This window comes from Heptranchias perlo, chromosome 33 (assembly GCF_035084215.1).
Source record: "Heptranchias perlo isolate sHepPer1 chromosome 33, sHepPer1.hap1, whole genome shotgun sequence".
NCBI lineage: Eukaryota > Metazoa > Chordata > Chondrichthyes > Hexanchiformes > Hexanchidae > Heptranchias > Heptranchias perlo.
Genome location: NC_090357.1, coordinates 4,403,757 through 4,421,407, shown reverse-complemented (window position 1 = coordinate 4,421,407; position 17,651 = coordinate 4,403,757). Strand labels below are relative to the sequence as shown.

Sequence of the window (17,651 nt, the reverse complement as noted above, 5' to 3'; positions counted from 1 at the left end):
GGGTTTTCTCTTAACTTTTGAGATTAGGTCAGGCTGTTCATCAGGAGTGGAGTTTCTGATTGCAGCCAGGTCGGGCGCTGAACTAAACAGAGGAGGAGTGTCAAGTTGCGTAGACTGGGCTTGTATTCCCCTGAATATAGAAGGTTAAGGGCTGATCTAATCAAAGTGTTTAAGGTGATTAAAGGAGTTGATAGGGGAGATAGAGAGAAACCATTTCCTCTGATGGGGGGAGTCTAGAACAAATTAGAGCCAGGCCGTTCAGGAGTGATGTCAGGAAGCACTTCTTCACACAAAGGGGAATGGAAATCTAAACTCTCCCCCCAAAAAGCCGTTGAGGCTGGGGGTCAATTGACAATTTCAAAACTGAGATTGAAAGATTTTTGTTAGGCAAGGGTATTAAAGGCTACGTGAGCAAGGTGGGTAAATGGAGTTAAGATACAGATCAGCCATGATCTAATTGAATGGCGGAACAGGCTCGACGGGCTGAATGGCCTACTTCTGTTCCGATGTAGGTCTAATCACCAGGCTGTGCTGTGATGTAACCAGAACAATTGTGAGGAGTGCTACAACTGGCTTAATCATTTAACCCTCTAAGCCCTGGTATCGTTCTGGTGACTCTGCGCTGTACCCATTCTTAGGTCTTCACCTTAGTTTCTCAATAAAATAAAATATTGGATCCTTCAGCACCACAGCTGAGATCAAGACTTCACTTCAGGGAAGCTCTCCCACCCTGTTCGATATTAATACACCTTCATTATATACTTCATTGGCACTGAGGGAGTGCTGCACTGTCGGACAGGTGAGATGTTACACCGAGGCCCTTTCTTCCCTCTCAGATGGACGTAAAAGGTCCCACGCATTATTTCGCAGGGGAGCTCTCCCCGGTGTCCTGGCCAATATTCATCCTTCAACCAACGTCACTAAAACAGATTATCTGATGTAAATAGTCTTGCTGGAGTTACCTTGTTAACAAGCCGAGTACTGCTGTCTTTTTTGGTGGTTTTATTTGTCTTTTTCCTGGTGGCAGTGTGGAAGACAATCCCTTTCTCTGCATTCTCGGTCTTCCCGGTTTCGTTGTCTTCGCCAGCTGGCTCTCTGCTAATCGGGATGTCGTTGTCCTTACAGTGCCAATATTGGTTTTTATTCATGACAAGGAGAGTCACCTCCTGGTTGTTTTCTTTTATCTTCATGAGGACATCCTCGTAACGGTCCTTCTCGATGTTCTTTCCATTTACCTCAATCACCATGTCACCATCCCTGATTCCTGCTTTGTGTCCAACATCTTCAGGCACAACCTACAAGGATCGTCACAGAGTGAGAAATCAGAACAACAACAACTTGCATTTAGATAGCGCCTTAAACTTAGTAAAAGATCCCAAGGCGCTTCACAGGAGCGATTATCAAACAAAATTTGGACACCAAGCCACATAAGGAGATATTAAGATAGGTGACCAAAAGCTTGATCAAAGAGGGAGGTTTTAAGGAGCGTCTTAAAAGGAGGAGAGAGAGGTGGAGAGGTTTAGGAAGGGAATTCCAGAGCTTAGGGTCCAGGCAGCTGAAGGCACGGCCGCCAATTGTGGGAAGATGAAAATCGGGGATGCGCAAGAGGCCAGAATTGGAGGAGCGCAGAGATCTTGGAGGGTTGTAGGGCTGGAGAAGGTTACAGAGATAGGGAGGGGCGAGGCCATGGAGGAATTTGAAAACAAGGATGAGGATTTTAAAGTCTAGGTGTTGGTGGACCGGGAGCCAATGAAGGTCAGCAAGCACAGGGGTGATGGGTGAACAGGACTCGGTGCGAGTTAGGAAACGGGCAGCAGAGGTTTGGACATATATCGGCCATTCCTTCATCGTCAACGAGTCAAAATCCTGGAACTCCATAACTAACAGCATTGTGGGAGCACCATCACCACACAGACTGCAACGGTTCAAGAAGAAGGCCCACCACCATCTTCTCAAGGACAACTAGAGAATGGGCAATAAATGCTGACCTTGCCAGCGACGTTCACGTCCCCAGAATTGAATAAAAAAATATTCAGAAGCCAACTGAGTCATTCCTGTTGATGAGTGCCTTTATAAACGTGGGCCCCCATAACCCTTTTCACCAGTAAAGTTAAAATTTCCAGCCTCTTCCACCTGCAAGAGGAGGACTAACCTGCTTGATGTAAGATCCTGGCTCATCTGTGATGCTGTAAAGTTGAAATCCGTACCCTGTGGAGGCCTTCACCAAATGGCAAAGCCTGGGTGCGGGAGCAGTTGCTCCCGGAGTTGTAGGCAGGCACGGAGGGGGACCAGCTTGCTGAGGTGATGTGTGCTCCTCAGTTGGATCGTCTGTTGTCTGCTTCAAATCCATTTGTTCTTCAACATCTTTATCCTCGGCACAAATTAAAGGGGACAAACCCAGCTGCGTTGGACAAAAAATGTCACTTAATTAAAGAGCTCTTGGCTCATACTACATTCTATAGTTGTCTAGTGCTCACTAACATTCATTCCTCTTATTATTGTGACCCATAATTTTTTAATAAATGGGGCAAAGATTTTGTTTCTCAAATTGCCAGCAGCTATTGGTAAAGCGACTGAATACATTGCAGCCTTTTTAAAGGTGTCAGCCGTGGCTCAGTGAGTCAGAAGGTTGTGGGTTCATAATCCCACTCCAGAGACTTGAGCACAAAATCTGGACTGACACTCCCAGTGCTGGTACTGATGGAGTGCTGCACTGTCGGAGGTGCCGTCTTTTGGATGAATGTTAAACTGAGGCCCCGTCTGCACTTTCAGGCGGGTGTAAAAGATCCCATGGCACTATTCGAAGAAAAGCAGGGGAGTTCTCCCCGGTGTCCTGGTCAATATTTACCCCTCAACTAACATCACTAAAAAACAGATTATCTGGTCAATATCACATTGCTGTTTGTGGGATCTTGCTGTGAGCAAATCGGCTGCCACAGTAACATTACAACAGTGACTACACTTTAAAACGACTTCATTGGCTGAAAAATGATTTGGGATGTTCTGAGGTCATGATATTACGCTATATAAATGCAAGTTCTTTCTTTCTATCTTTAATTAGGCAATTAGGGATGGGCAATAAATGCTGGCCTCGCCAGCGACGCCCACATCCCATGAACGAATAATAAAAAAAAAACAGCACCAAGGAATTTTGTGAGACCGAATGGAGTCTGATTATCTGAAGTTGTTTGAGAGCTGAGTTCGGGTCCAGTTGTACTGTTACTTTTGCAACGTTCTGAAGCTTCCACTTCACAGTGACAATGAAGTTTCGGAAATGGATGCCGACCTGACTCTGTGAGACCTGCGTTACCTCCCCCACCTCCCCAAACCCTCTACCGGATGAGGCCACTTCACAGTGACTGGGCTTGGCATCACACAGTTTAATTGCAATGCAATGTCAAGTTGAGTTTAAAAAGTGCTCAAGGACTCCAGTGAATCTCCTGGCATGTTACAGAATGAAGCAAAGTTTCGTGCAAAGTTTTGAGAGGATTGAGCATTACATGGGGGGAGGGGGTTGGTGGTAAGGGAGGGAGGAAATCTTTAGTCTTTACGCTCTGACCATCATGGTGTGTGGGGCAGGCTTGATAGACCAGCTGGTCTTTTCCTGCCCGTCAATTTCTTATGTTCATATTTCTACCTGTGCTCCCAAAATATTTAAAATTTACTACATGGGAATGGAGTTCTGTGCCTGTGCACAGCTCTCTTCAGGCTGAGAGCTGGATTTGCAGCCCGGCAGTACAGACAAGAACTATCATGTGTGAGCCAATACTATAGCTACTGAGGTCTTGAGATTTTTGTTGGGTAAGGGGATCAAGGGATATGGAGCAAATGGAGCGGAGATACAGATCAGCCATGATCTATTTGAATGGCGGGTCAGGTTCGAGGGGCTGAATGGCCTACTCCAGTTCCTAAGTTCCTTTGCTTTCTCAGCCACTACCTCCTCCTCATATTCTCTGTATCGCAGTGTGAACCACTGAGCTTTCCCTTTGTGTCTCACTATGACAAGAGGGCTGAGCCAGGCACTCACCATGTGACTATTCACACCCTACCTGATAGAAAATAATTTTTGTTAGGCAAGGGTATTAAGAGTTACGGAATAAAGACGGGTAGATGGAGTTAAGGTACACATCAGCCCATGATCCAATTGAATGGTGGAACAGGCTCGATGGGCTGAATGGCCCACTCCTGTTCTTATGTTCCTACAAATCCATGGAGTTCCCCCTTGTCCAATGCTAGCTGGACACTTTTCCTTTATTGTTTTTCCCTTTGGTGTACAGACATTTTAGTAATCTGTTCCTGCGGTATAATTACAGCTGTAGTTGCTCTTTATAATCTGTTTATTATCGAGAGAGAAGACTTAGTTCTCTCATTTTTGCTTTAATGGGCCAGATATATACGGGAAGGGAGAGGGGAAACCTGGAAATGTGGGGAACGGAAGGACCTCATTTGAATTTTTTTTTCTCCATTTCTCGGCCGGCAGCCGACCAGATCGATTGGCTATGGGGCGGGAAGGCCTGTGGAACCAGACTGCAGCTGGGGGGGGGGGATTGAGATCGCGGGGGACCTGGAGATCACGGGGAGGGAGGCCGATCGCGGCAGGTTAGTTTGAGGGTGCCGGGGAGAAGCACTGCTGCTCCTCCTGGCCTTCGAGCAGTGCCATAAAAAGCTTTTACCTGCTGCATCCGGCCGTTCTTGCCTCCCTTCAGCTGCCGGCTTTCCCGAGCCTTGGGAAACCCGGCCCACAGCCATTAAATCTAAAGGCTGCTACAATCTGACCCACCTCTTGAGAGCAGATTACTCGCCTGCCCCTCAACCTGCCCCGGTTAAACCAGAAGTAGGTGCGTTCACAATGGGTTGGGGTCGGGTTCCACATTTTAAAGAATTTAACCCCCCCCCCCACTCCTGGCTCCTCTCCCGCATGTCCTAGGGGGTTAAAATCCCCCCCCCCCTCTCCCAATATGTTTCTTTTATACACAGGGGAAGGAAAGTAATGACAGCTATCTCTTTCGGTAGACAAAGACTGAGTGTTGAAAGCCTCGATAGAAATAAAACTAAAGAAGGGAAAGACTCACAGATGTGAAATATTTATCTCCTTCGGAGTCGATGACTATTAGGGTGGTCTGATTCCCACTCTGCCTGATCTTCTTCACCACGACGTCATGTCCTAGCCCCTCAATGTTCTCTCCGTTCACAGCCAGCAGTCGGTCTCCTTCCTTCATCCTACATTTCTCTGCCGGACTTCCTGCATCCACTTCCCACAAATAATGACCTGGTAAAAACAAGTCAGCTTAGACGTCGTTACCATAACAAAACGATGGCCGTAAGGAACCTACAACAAATTGGCTTTGGCCAGTCCCCAATAACTTGTAAACCAACGCACAAAATTACCCGCAATTTAGGAATTGCTGGACGAACAAGGACCAGGGCCCATCTAGTTCGCCTTCTACCATCCACACGATGCAACGATTAATGGAGTTCTTGATTAATCATAGCAATCAACTTCTATCAATGAGTCTACAACCGACCCAGACATGAGGTGAGGAAAACCCCAGCGGTGGAGAGCTTGGGGAACCATTTGCCAGGGGTTACCTCCATGTTAGATGGCTGGTCCTAAACTGAGAGCCTTAATCAGAGAGACCATATAAATGGCATGGAGCATTGACTGGAAAGTGAAATGAATCTCAAACGACTTCAGAGAACGTCACTCCAATCAATCTCTCAGCGTTCCCAGGTGTCAGTTAAAAAAGCCACAATGTATTTTGTTACCTTATCAACATACTGCACAAAAGCATGTTAGTAATTTGTAAAACAAAATATCTGCCCAACTACTTTTTATGTTTTAACTTCAAGGCTAATATAATAAGGGTATTGTTGCTGGGGAAATATTGAGAGAGCTTTACTCTGTATCTTACCCATGATGTACATCCCTGGGAGTGTTTAATAGGACAATGTAGAGGAAGCTTTACTCCGTATCTTACCCATACTGTACCTGCCCTGGGAATGTTTGTAGAGGGAGCTTTACTCTGTATCTAACCCGTGCTGCATCTGCCCTGGGAGTGTTTGATGGGACAGTGTAGAGCGAGCTTTACTCTGTGTCTAACCCGTGCTGTACCTGCCTTGGGAGTGTTTGATGGGACAGTGTAGAGGGAGCTTTACTCTGTATCTAACCTGTGCTGTATCTGGAGAGCTCATGTTAATCACAAAACCCTCACCCCCCAAAATTTTAAATTTTAAAAGAAAAATATCACTATAGAAGAATGACAAGTATCTGATAATCATTGAACTCGTCGTCCAACTTCTATGATTTATTTTCCTACTGCTGTCAATTTAACTGAGATGGGTTGTAACTTTTACTAAAATGTTTTTGCTTTTAGCGTATAGGTAAATTAGGAAAACTGGCCAGTTCGCATTGCACGTGGGGGAACTCCATGGATTTGGAGGATGTGAGTGCTCACACGATGAGTGCCTGGTTCAGCCCTGTCGTCAGAGACACCAAGCAAAAGCCAGGTGCTTCTCACTGAGATACAGAGACTGTGAGGAGGAGGGAGTGGCTGAGAAAGCACAGGAACTTAGGAACAGGAGGAGGCCATTCAGCCCCTCGAGCCTGTCCTGCCATTCACTTAGATCATAGCTGATCTGTATCTCAACTCCATTTACCCGCCTTTGTTCCCTATCCCCTGATGCCCTTACCCAACAAAAATCTACTGATCTCAGTCTTGAAAATTTCAATTGACCCCCAGCATTCAAAGCCTTTTGGGGGAGCAAGTTCCAAATTTCCTAACCCTAATGCAGCGTTTGAAAAAGTGCTTCCTGATTTCACTGCTAAATGGCCTAGCTTTAATTTTAAGATTATGCCCCGATTCTGGATTGTTTCTGGACTATTGTTGTGCACTCTATCGTGTCTGCTTATAGAACAATATCGCAGAGGTCAAAGAGTAAGCTGACTCTTCAATCGAGGATTGGTGGATGAACGAGTGGGAACAGGATGGAACCAAGAGAGGATAGAGTAGGAGGTGGAGGGGAAAATAAATGAACTTCATGCAAATCGAACTGCGGCTCAACACTACGAATCTCTTGGCTCCACTAATGGCTTCCTGACTACAATCAGGCCCTTACCGATTGTCCCCGAAACAGTTTTCTCAGTTTTCAACAGGAATCCGTAGCCGCAACTCCCTTTCACCAAGTAAAGTTTTCTTGACTTGAATGGCAAGTGTTTGAAGCAGGCCATCGCGGGAACCACCTTGATGCCCCTGTCCCTGTAGTAAGCATCTGTCTTCTGATCAGCCACCAGGAAAGTTATCGAGTCTCCACTCTCTTTCATCTACATGGCATTAGATGTGGGTCATTAGACATGGGGAAACTTCATTGCAATCACCCCCTTGTAGTTAGGCACCGGTGACATCACTTGCAAAAAACTGTACAGTGTCCCATATTTTAAGGTGTAAAATACACTAAGTAAATAGGGCTTGTTACACTGAAGGCTGTCCATAGTCTGTAATTTGCCAGTGACCATCATTTCAGAGTGTCTCTAGTATCTTTTATAATGTAAACTATTTGGGACTGTCACGAAGTGTCCGTATTTTACTGTTGTTTGTCGTTTGCGAATGTCTGTAGAATTAGGTTTCATTGTATCATGAAACATGGGCATTACTTAAACCGGTCGGTACAATCCATTACAAGTTAATCATTTTACAATACTTGCCTTATCGTGACTCAACAGGGGTCATTTTAATCTAATCTACCCGGTGGGAAATGGAAGGGATCGGATTTGCTGCCCATTTTTACACCCCCGCCCGTTTTATGTGTCCATTTTCTCACTTGTTTTGGGAGACAGCAAAGCCCCTTTAAGGAAACATGGGCACTGCCCCAGCTAGCTGCTTGTAGAGACTAGTTGCTTATTCAATGTTTAAATGACAAGGTAAAATCACTGACCTTCTTTGCATCCATACCGTATCCATAATTTTCTAATCAGGATTTATGAGGTGTGTTTATTCCATTTCAGTTACAGAATTCATTCTCTTTCGATCTGACCTTGACTATATTTTCTTTTTCACAAACAGTAAAAAAGCAGTCAGACCCAACAAACAAAAGCACTTTTTGAGTGATTTCAACCCCACTTACCCACTTTCTGACCCTATCCCTCAAGCCCTTCTCTCTCCAGAAGTGTGTCTAAATGCTTCTTGAACCAATTTATATTGTCAGTTCAGTGTGGTAACTTGTACCAGAAAAGTGCAAAAAGTGGATATAAAACTAACGCCAGACTTCCCTTCTCTGACCTAACTTCCTAATTTTTAAACTCATGTATCCACACTGCAGTAAACAGTAGGCCTCTGCAGAGCAAGGTTGTGAATTTGCTTCACGTTCTCGGAAAATTTCAATTTGTTCAGCTTGAAGCCTCCTCTTTTCTGAAGAGGTCAAGCTCGACTTGCTCAACCTTTCCCGTAACCTCGGTTCCCGATATCTTGAATCGCCATCGTTCCTCGCCTCCGAACCCTCAAAAACAATTATGGGGGGGGGCAGATTTTCCATGAAATGGCGTAGCCCTGGCCGGTGATTTGCTGGCCGTTAGTTTTGATGAGTGAGAAGTCATGGATTGGGAGGCGGTGGTCTATACAATTTCCCAATTCGTGCTCCGGCAAGCCAGAGGAGCACAGAGGTAGCAAGTCTCCCTGAAGGTGACCAATAACTGTGCACAGTCCTCCTGATGGGGTCTGATCAGTGCCTGACACCATCATTTGATTTCTTAAAAACGCATTCCCGGGATGCGGGCGTCACTGGCCAGGCCGGCATTTATTGCCCATCCCTAGCTGTCCTGAGAAGGCGGTGGTGGGCCTTCTTCTTAAACCGCTGCAATTTGATACAACTAAGTGGCTTTCTAGGGCCCTTCAGAGGGGAGTTAAGAGTCAACCACGTTGGTGAGGGACTGAGGTCACATATAGGCCCAGACCGGGTAAGGACGGCAGGTTTCCTTCCCGAAAGTAAGGATTTGATTTTAAGGGTGTTAGTGAACTAGTTGTGTTTTGTACAACAATCTAATAGCTTCATGGTCACTTTTACTGATATCAGCTTTTATTTTATTTCCAATTGCTTTTAAAACTGAATTCTCATTCTCAAACTGCCATGGTGGGATTTCAACTCACGTCTCTCTGGATTATTAGACCAAGCCTCTGGATTACTAGTCCAGTATCATAACCATTACACTACTGTACCCATCTTTGAACTCTATCCCTCTGCTAATGCAGCCCAATACATAAGAGATAGGAGCAGGAGTAGGCCATTTGCTTATTTGCTTCTTCATTGTAGTCAGGCACTGAGCTGATGGCTTCATTGATTTATCCGCTGTAATCTCTTATCCTGAGCAACACATTGCACCACTGTTCCACTTAACACAGACTCACTCTTTTTTCCTTTGCGCACATACTAAATAGTTTATCCTTATCCACACTGCACTCCATCTGCCACCAGATTGACCCAGCTACCTAAACGATCCAAATCCATCAGAATCTGGTTCCATTGTCTTTTACTATTTGCACTAAATCCTTTTGAGACTCGTCCCACGTCATTTTGGTGTCTTGTGGAAATTTGGTTTATCTGAGTTTTCAACCATGCAACAAAGTCAGAGAAAGATTGCAAACACTGGCTCAGCTATTTCCATGGTGAAACCTTCTCGTTGAGAACTCGTCTACTGATGTCAACTCAGCACTGGTGAGTTTTTAGTCCTCACCCATTTCAATAAAGAAAGAACGAACTTGCATTTATATAGTGCCTTTCACGACCTCAGAATGCCCCAAAACGTTTTACAGCCAATGAAGCACCACTGAAGTGTAGTCACTGTTGTAATGTGTGAAATGCGGCAGCCAATTTGTGCACAGCAAGATCCCGCAATGACCAGATAATCTGTTTTTTAGTGATGTAGGTTAAGGGATAAATATTGGCCAGGACACCGGGGAGAACTCCCCTGCTTTTCTTCGAATAGTGCCATGGGATCTTTTACATCTACCTGAGAGGGGAGACCAGGCCTCGGTTTAACGTCTCATCCGAAAGACAATACCTCCGACAGTGCAGCACTCCCTCAGCTCTGCACTGGGAGTGGCAGCTTAGATTTTATTCTCAAGTTTTTGGAGTGGGGACTCGAACCACCTGCACGTTCCCCACCAAGTCACACACCATACCGACATGGAAATATATCGCCGTTCCTTCATCGTCGCTGGGTCAAAATCCTGGAACTCCCTACCTGACAGCACGGTGGGAGAAACTTCACCACACGGACTGCAGCGGTTCAAGAAGGCGGCTCACCACCACCTTCTCAAGGGGCAATTAGGGATGGGCAATAAATGCCGGCCTCGCCAGCGACGCCCACATCCCATGAACGAATAAAAAAAACCCCACGACCTTCTGACTCTGAGATGAGAGTGCTACCCACTGAGCCACGGCTAGAAAATTAATTTCTTTGTAAACTATAGGTTTTTTTTTTTGAGGGTGGATCTTCCCATCTCCCACAATGGCGACAGCATGGTAGTGACATCGTACAATCATTGGCAACCAACAAGACGAAATGGCAAAGTCAATCAACAGGTGAAATGGGTGGAGCCTGCCGAGGTGCCTTACCTTTTTGGTGACTTGGAGATGAGTATAATGCTCTACATTGACTCCGTTAACCTCGATGAGTCTGTCATCCAACTCCACTCCGGCCTTTTCAGCAGCTCCCCCAGTGTGAACATTCAACGCAAATGGACCTTTGGAGCCTGAATTCATCCAAAAGAGAATATAAGTTCATAATCTTTAATGGATTGACTTCTCCTCCTATTTTTCAGTTGGTTGGGGAGGATTAGATTCTTTGGGGGTAATTTTAGCTTTGGGCGATATCGAATTAGCCTCTTATTAGATGCCACCCCTGATTTTCCTTTCCGTTGAAGTTGACGGAAGGGAACGTTATCCTGGGTGTACAATGGGCGGCCAATTCTCTATCGCCCATTTTCAGCTATCGCCCAAAGTTAGAATGACCCCCTTTGTCTTCCAGTGCAAGCCGATTATCTTGAACTGTCGTCCTCCAGTCAAGAGGGAGACCTCCGAGCACCAACTCCGCTCCAAACTTCGCCAGCAGAGCGCGAAAGTCAGGATTCGGACTATGGGACCGTGTGGAGTCCCACAAAAAGAAAAGTTTGAAAAGCATAGTGTCAGTGAACCCTCCAAATGGCTGGGTGAATAAATCCATTGATCTATGCTGAGTTAGCTGACCTGAGCCCGGTGCTGTGCTAAATAAGCCTCCGCACCTCTCAGCTAGAGAAAGGAAGAAGTCAGCCAGACTTCCCATTCCTGATGGCTGTTCAGTAACCCCCCCCCCCTACCCCTACCTTACTAAAAGTGTATGCGTGTGAACCTTGGATCAGGCTTGGCTGTGATAACACAACTGGCATCCCATGATCAAATAGGCAATGGATGCTCAATTGTACAGGCTCAAACATGAAGCTCGGTGAGGTATAGAGGGGCCATCAGCACCGGTGGAAAAGTACCCAGCAAGAGTCAGCACCAAGGGCAAGAAGGGGAAAGCATACAGTCCAAGTTCAGCTCAAGGGAAAGAAACAATGCAGCTGGTCACATGACAGGACGATTTCTAACTGACCAGTAAAGAGTCGGGTGGGGGGGTGATGGAGAGAGAAAAACAACGAGGGAGAAATTACCTTCAGAAGAGCACAGCTCAAAGTCAAATCCATTGGGGCCTTTTTCTATGTAGCAGAGTCGTGGTTTGCCACACAAGGTCCCGTCTTCAGACTGTACGAGTTCCGCAATGTTCACATTCCTCATTTTTGCATCTTCATAGGCAGCTCCATCAACAACCAGAAATGTGATCTTGCTCCCACTCAGCCTTATTTTCTCTACAACCTTCCACAGGGAGGATAAGAAACATGTTATGAACACCATGCTTATTTTTTTAATTATTCTGCTTAGCCCAAAGGTTTTTCCTTGTGGCTGAAACTCTAATCCATGCCTTTGTTACCTCCAGACTATTCCAATGCTCTCCTGGCTGGCCTCCCACCTTGTACCCTCCATAAACTTGAGCTCATTCAAAATTCTGCTGCCCATATCCTAACTCGCACCAAGTCCCGTTCACCTATCACCCCCTGTGCTCGCTGACCCACATTGGCTCCCGGTCCGGCAACATCTAGATTTTTAAATTCTCATCCTTGTTTTCAAATCCCTCCATGGCCTCGCCCCTCCCTATCCCTGTAACCTTCTCCAGACCTACAAACCTCCGAGATCTCTGTGCTCCTCCAATTCTGGCCTCCGCACCCCCATTTTTCATTGCACCACAATTGACAGCCATGCCTTCAGCTGCCTAGGCCAGCTCTGGAATTCCCTCCAAAAACCTCTCTGCCTCTCTACCTATGTGTCCAATGCTGTGCACCAAACTTTAGGAAGTATGTCAAGACTTTGGAGGTTTAATAAAAATATTACCAGGGATGAGAGATTTCAGTTATGTTTTTTTTTTATTCGTTCATGGGATGTGGGCGTCACTGGCAAGGCCGGCATTCATTGCCCATCCCTAATTGCCCTTGAGAAGGTGGTGGTGAGCCGCCTTCTTGAACCGCTGCAGTCTGTGTGGTGAAGGTTCTCCCACAGTGTTGTTAGGAAGGGAGTTCCAGGATTTTGACCCAGCGACGATGAAGGAACGGCGATATATTTCCAAGTCCGGATGGTATGTGACTTGGAGGGGAACGTGCAGGCGATGTTGTTCCCATGTGCCTGCTGCTCTTGTCCTTCTAGTTGGTAGAGGTCGCGGGTTTGGGAGGTGCTGTCGAAGAAGCCTTGACGAGTTGCTGCAGTGCATCCTGTGGATGGTACACACTGCAGCCACTGTGCGCTGGTGGTGAAGGGAGTGAATGTTTAGGGTGGTGGATGGGGTGCCAATCAAGCGGGCTGCTTTGTCCTGGATAGTGTCGAGCTTCTTGAGTGTTGTTGGAGCTACACTCATCCAGGCAAGTGGAGAGTATTCCATCACACTCCTGACTCGTGCCTTGTAGATGGTGGAAAGGCTTTGGGGAGTCAGGAGGAGAGTCACTCGCCACAGAATACCCAGCCTCTGACCTGCTCTTATAGCCACAGTATTTATATGGCTGGTCCAGTTAAGTTTCTGGTCAATGGTGACCCGCAGGATGTTGATGGTGGGGGATTCGGCGATGGTAATGCCGTTGAATGTCAAGGGGAGGTGGTTAGACTCTCTTGTTGGAGATGGTCATTGCCTGGCACTTATCTGGCGCGAATGTTACTTGCCACTTATGAACCCAAGCCTGGTTGTTGTCCAGGTCTTGCTGCATGCGGGCTCGGACTGCTTCATTATTTGAGGGGTTGCGAATGGAACTAAACACTGTGCAATCATCAGCGAACATCCCCATTTCTGACCTTATGATGGAGGGAAGGTCATTGATGAAGCAGCTGAAGATGGTTGGGCCTCGGACACTGCCCTGAGGAACTCCTGCAGCAATGCCCTGGGGCTAAGATGATTGGCCTCCAACAACCACTACTATCTTCCTTTGTGCTAGTTATGACTCCAGCCACTGGAGAGTTTTCCCCCTGATTCCCATTGACTTCAATTTTACTGGAGCTCCTTGGTGCCACACTCGGTCAAATGCTGCCTTGATGTCAAGGGCAGTCACTCTCACCTCACCTCTGGAATTCAGCTCTTTTGTCCATGTTTGGACCAAGGCTGTAATGAGGTCTGGAGCCGAGTGGTCCCGGTGGAACCCAAACTGAGCATTGGTGAGCAGGTTATTGGTGAGTAATGTCGCTTGATAGCACTGTCAACGACACCTTCCATCACTTTGCTGATGATTGAGAGGAGACTGATGGGGCGGTAATTGGCCGGATTGGATTTGTCCTGCTTTTTGTGGACAGGACATACCTGGGCAATTTTCCACATTGTCGGGTAGATGCCAGTGTTGTAGCTGTACTGGAACAGCTTGGCTAGAGGCGCAGCTAGTTCTGGAGCACAAGTCTTCAGCACTACAGCTGGGATGTTGTTGGGGCCCATAGCCTTTGCTATGTGGAGAGACTGGAGAAGCTGGGATTGTTCTCCTTCAAGCAGAGAATTGTAAACAATTTTACAACACCAAGTTATAGTCCAGCAATTTTATTTTAAATTCACAAGCTTTCGGAGATTTTCTCCTTCCTCAGGCAAATGTTTCAAGATCTCTTGAAACATTTGCCTGAGGAAGGAGAAAATCTCCGAAAGCTTGTGAATTTAAAATAAAATTGCTGGACTATAACTTGGTGTTGTAAAATTGTTTACAATTGTCAACCCCAGTCCATCACCGGCATCTCCACATCAAGCAGAGAAGGTTGAGGGGAGATTTAATATAGATGTTCAAATTTATGAGGGGTTTTGATAGAGTAAATAAGAAGAAGCTGTTTCTTCTGGCAGGTAGGTTGGTAACCAGAGGTCACAGATTTAAGATAATTGGTAAAAGAACCAGAGGGGAGATGAGGAGAATTTTTTTTACACAGTGAGTTGTTATGATCTGGAATGCACTGCCTGAAAGGGCGGTGGAAGCAGATTCAATAGCAACTTTCAAAAGGTAATTTTATATATACTTCAAAAGGAAAAATTTGCACGGCTATGGGGAAAGAGCAGGAGAGTGGGACTATTTGGATAGCTCTTTCAAAGAGCCAGTACAGGCAATATGGGCCAAATTGGCTTCTTTCTGTGCTGTACGATTCCAAATCAGTCAAACAGAAAGAGAAAATCAGAGGACAGTCGCCCTGGCTCACTCTCATAGTCAGTGAAAAGCCCAAAGATGAAGTAATCTGCCCTCATTTGGACCAGGGTATAGTTGACAATACCGGGAGATATAAAGAGCAGAGGAGGCTGAGTTGTGATTCTATCAGTGATCTCCGAACCTGTCTTAGAAAATAACCAAAGTCCTCCAGTGGCTCGACTGGCACTGTGCATTGTATGATATGGTATTGGCCCACCTTCCATCCCCAACCTATGCAGAGGTGGCTGACCCCAGTCTGGTACTGTTGGAGTGCTTCGATTGCCTGCAGGGGCTCTGGTCAATGCAGGGGGATTAAAATAAAAATCATCCAGAGTTCCTGCACCCGATTACTGTATAGCAGCCTCTGCTGGGATACAGAGATAACTGCCAACTCTGCGGGTAAATGGAGTTGAGGTACAGAACAGCCATGATCTAATTGAATGGCGGAACAAGATCGAGGGGTTGAATGGCCTCCTCATTTTCTTATGCTGTGGACATTGAGTGAAGACTATCTAAATCAGGACTACCTAACCACCACCCCCCCCCCCACTTCCTCCCGCCCACTCCGTTCTCGTCGGGTGGGCGGGGCTTAAACCGGAGCTCATGCGTCAGGAGGTGGCAACACAACAAGGCTGAACCAATGTAAAGACAATGCCGTCTTTTGGATGAGACGTTAATAACGAGACCCCGTCAGGTGGACGTAGAAGATCCCACGGCCACTATTCGAAGAAGAGCGGTGGAGTTCTTCTGGTGTCCTGGACAACATTTATCCCTCAACCAACACAGATTATCTGGTCATTACCTCATTGCTGTTTGTGGGATCTTGCTGTGCGCAAATTGACTGCCACGTTTCCTACATTACAACAGTGACTACACTTCAAAAGTACTCCATTGGCTGTAAAGCGCTTTGGGACGTCCTGAGGTCATGAAAGGCGCTGTATTCTTTCTTTATAAAAGGGGTTCTGATACCAGGAACTCATCTCCGTCCAACCCCATATCACAGGTACTTACCCTGAAACAACTTGAGTTGGCAGCCCCCTTGTGAAAGTCTTTCACAAAAAGTACCTGACTGTAGGTGAAACACTTTCAGATGTTTCAATATGATAAGGTGCTGTATGAAGTGAAGATTATGATAATAAATCTCATCCTGTCGGTGGTTATCTTCAATCAAAGAGTCAGTAACACAAAATTAGCTTGTCTGATTTGGATTTAAATCTGCAAAGAATGTGTCTGCAGCCAGCTAGAGCTTCAGGCTGTTTATTATCCCATCGCTGTTATCTCTTGCGGTTTCGATTTTAATGAAGCTGTTAAACATTCCCAGGTCAGTTACAGCAAAGGTTAAAGGCAGACTACAGCTCACTCTGAGCTACCCCAGTAACATAAGCCAACCCCCACCTCACCCCAACCTGCCCCAACAGTGGCCTCTTCCACGTCTCACAGCAGTCAATTCCATCCCTGGCAGCCACTGAGTGAGGCTTTGCAACTGAAGCTGTCCCACCTTCTCGAGGGCAATTAGGGATGGGCAATAAATGCTGGCCTCGCCAGCGACGCCCACATCCCGTGAACGAATAAAAAAAAAACACTGAATTATGGGCAGCTTCGTGCAATGGGCCTACAATCATGAGCAGCTGGGTTGGGGCCTTCCCATACTTATTTCATTTAGAATCCTTAACTTGCTCCAGACAGACCAGGTGTTCATCTCATTTCATGGTGTCAGCTGTGGCTCTGTGGGTAACACTCTCGCCTTAAAATCATGAAGGTTGTGGGTTCAAGTCCCATTCCAGATACTTGAGTACAAAATCGAGGCTGATGCTCTTAGTTCAGTACTGAGGGAGTGCTGCACTGTCAGAGGTGTTGTCTTTTGGATGAGACGTTAAACCGAGGCCCCGTCTGCCCTCTCCGGTAGATGTAAAAGATCCCACAGCACTATTTGAAGAAGAGCAGGGGAGTTTTCCACGGTGTCCTGACCAATATCTATCCCTTAACCAACATCATTAAACAGATTATCTGGTCACCATCACATTGCTGTTTGTGGGATCTTGCTGTGTGCAAATTGGCTGCCGGCTTTCCTACATTACAACAGTGACTACACTTCAAAAAGTACTTCACTGCTTTGGGACGTCCTGAGGTTGTGAAAGGCACTATATAAATGCAAGTCTTTCTTTCATGAATCTGAAGGCAGGTTCTGGGTGTGAGAGGAAGATTCAATGCACCAATGAAACCCCTTTCAGGGAGCGGAGACATTTGCCATCTCCGTGTGGGTCAGATTATTAAAAAAATTCTCCGCACCTCTCTGCCTCTTTTCACCCCTCCCTCCCTACCTGAGGGCACTGATTCCTGCAGAAATACGGTTCCACGCGGGCCAGCAGCCCACTAATACCTCACCCACGTGGACATTTTTTGTGTAATGAGTCCAGGCCATGAGTAGGGAGACCATTTGAAAGCAAAGGGCATCACATAGGGTTGCCAACAACTTCAAGGTTGACGTGGAGTCTCCAGGAATTGAAGATTAATCTCCAGGATACTGCTGTGAGCAAAAAAACCCAGGAGAAAAAAAAATCACTGGGACATTAAAAGTAAATTGTTTCTTTTTTTTTCCCATTTTCTTTGAACGCTTTCACATATCGGGAGAGGAGGGGAGAAAAACTGAACCAAAAAGTAAGCCTGGTCTTACCTTGGAGTGCTCCGTGTTATCCACGTACTCTCCGTTGACCTCCAGTATCCTGTCGGCGTCCCAGAGCCCAGCGATCTGAGCACAGCTGCCTGGCTCCACTTGTCGGATGACGTGTCCCTCTTTCCCCTTCTCAGTTCGCAAGTAGAAGCCAAACACCTCAGTGTCCTTCTTAGTCAGGACACAGACTCTGGGCTTGAGAGAGATTGGCAATTCTGAGGAGACGT

General features: G+C 46.4%; 1 protein-coding gene across 4 annotated transcripts in view; it reads right to left on the bottom strand.

Moving 5' to 3' along the window:
- Window positions 1-17,651, bottom strand: part of LOC137301399 (Na(+)/H(+) exchange regulatory cofactor NHE-RF3-like) — a 37,340-nt gene that overhangs the window by 1,281 nt on the left and 18,408 nt on the right. For 3 of the 4 annotated variants that reach the window (XM_067970878.1, XM_067970879.1, XM_067970880.1), the window contains 7 exons: window positions 17,428-17,639; window positions 11,682-11,883; window positions 10,609-10,745; window positions 7,117-7,321; window positions 5,073-5,269; window positions 2,153-2,401; window positions 963-1,295 (listed from right to left, as the gene is read on the bottom strand). In XM_067970878.1, the coding sequence (XP_067826979.1) occupies window positions 963-1,295; window positions 2,153-2,401; window positions 5,073-5,269; window positions 7,117-7,321; window positions 10,609-10,745; window positions 11,682-11,883; window positions 17,428-17,639 (1,535 nt within the window). The remainder of the gene's footprint in view (window positions 1-962; window positions 1,296-2,152; window positions 2,402-5,072; window positions 5,270-7,116; window positions 7,322-10,608; window positions 10,746-11,681; window positions 11,884-17,427; window positions 17,640-17,651) is intronic. The other variant, XM_067970881.1, reaches the window with a different exon arrangement.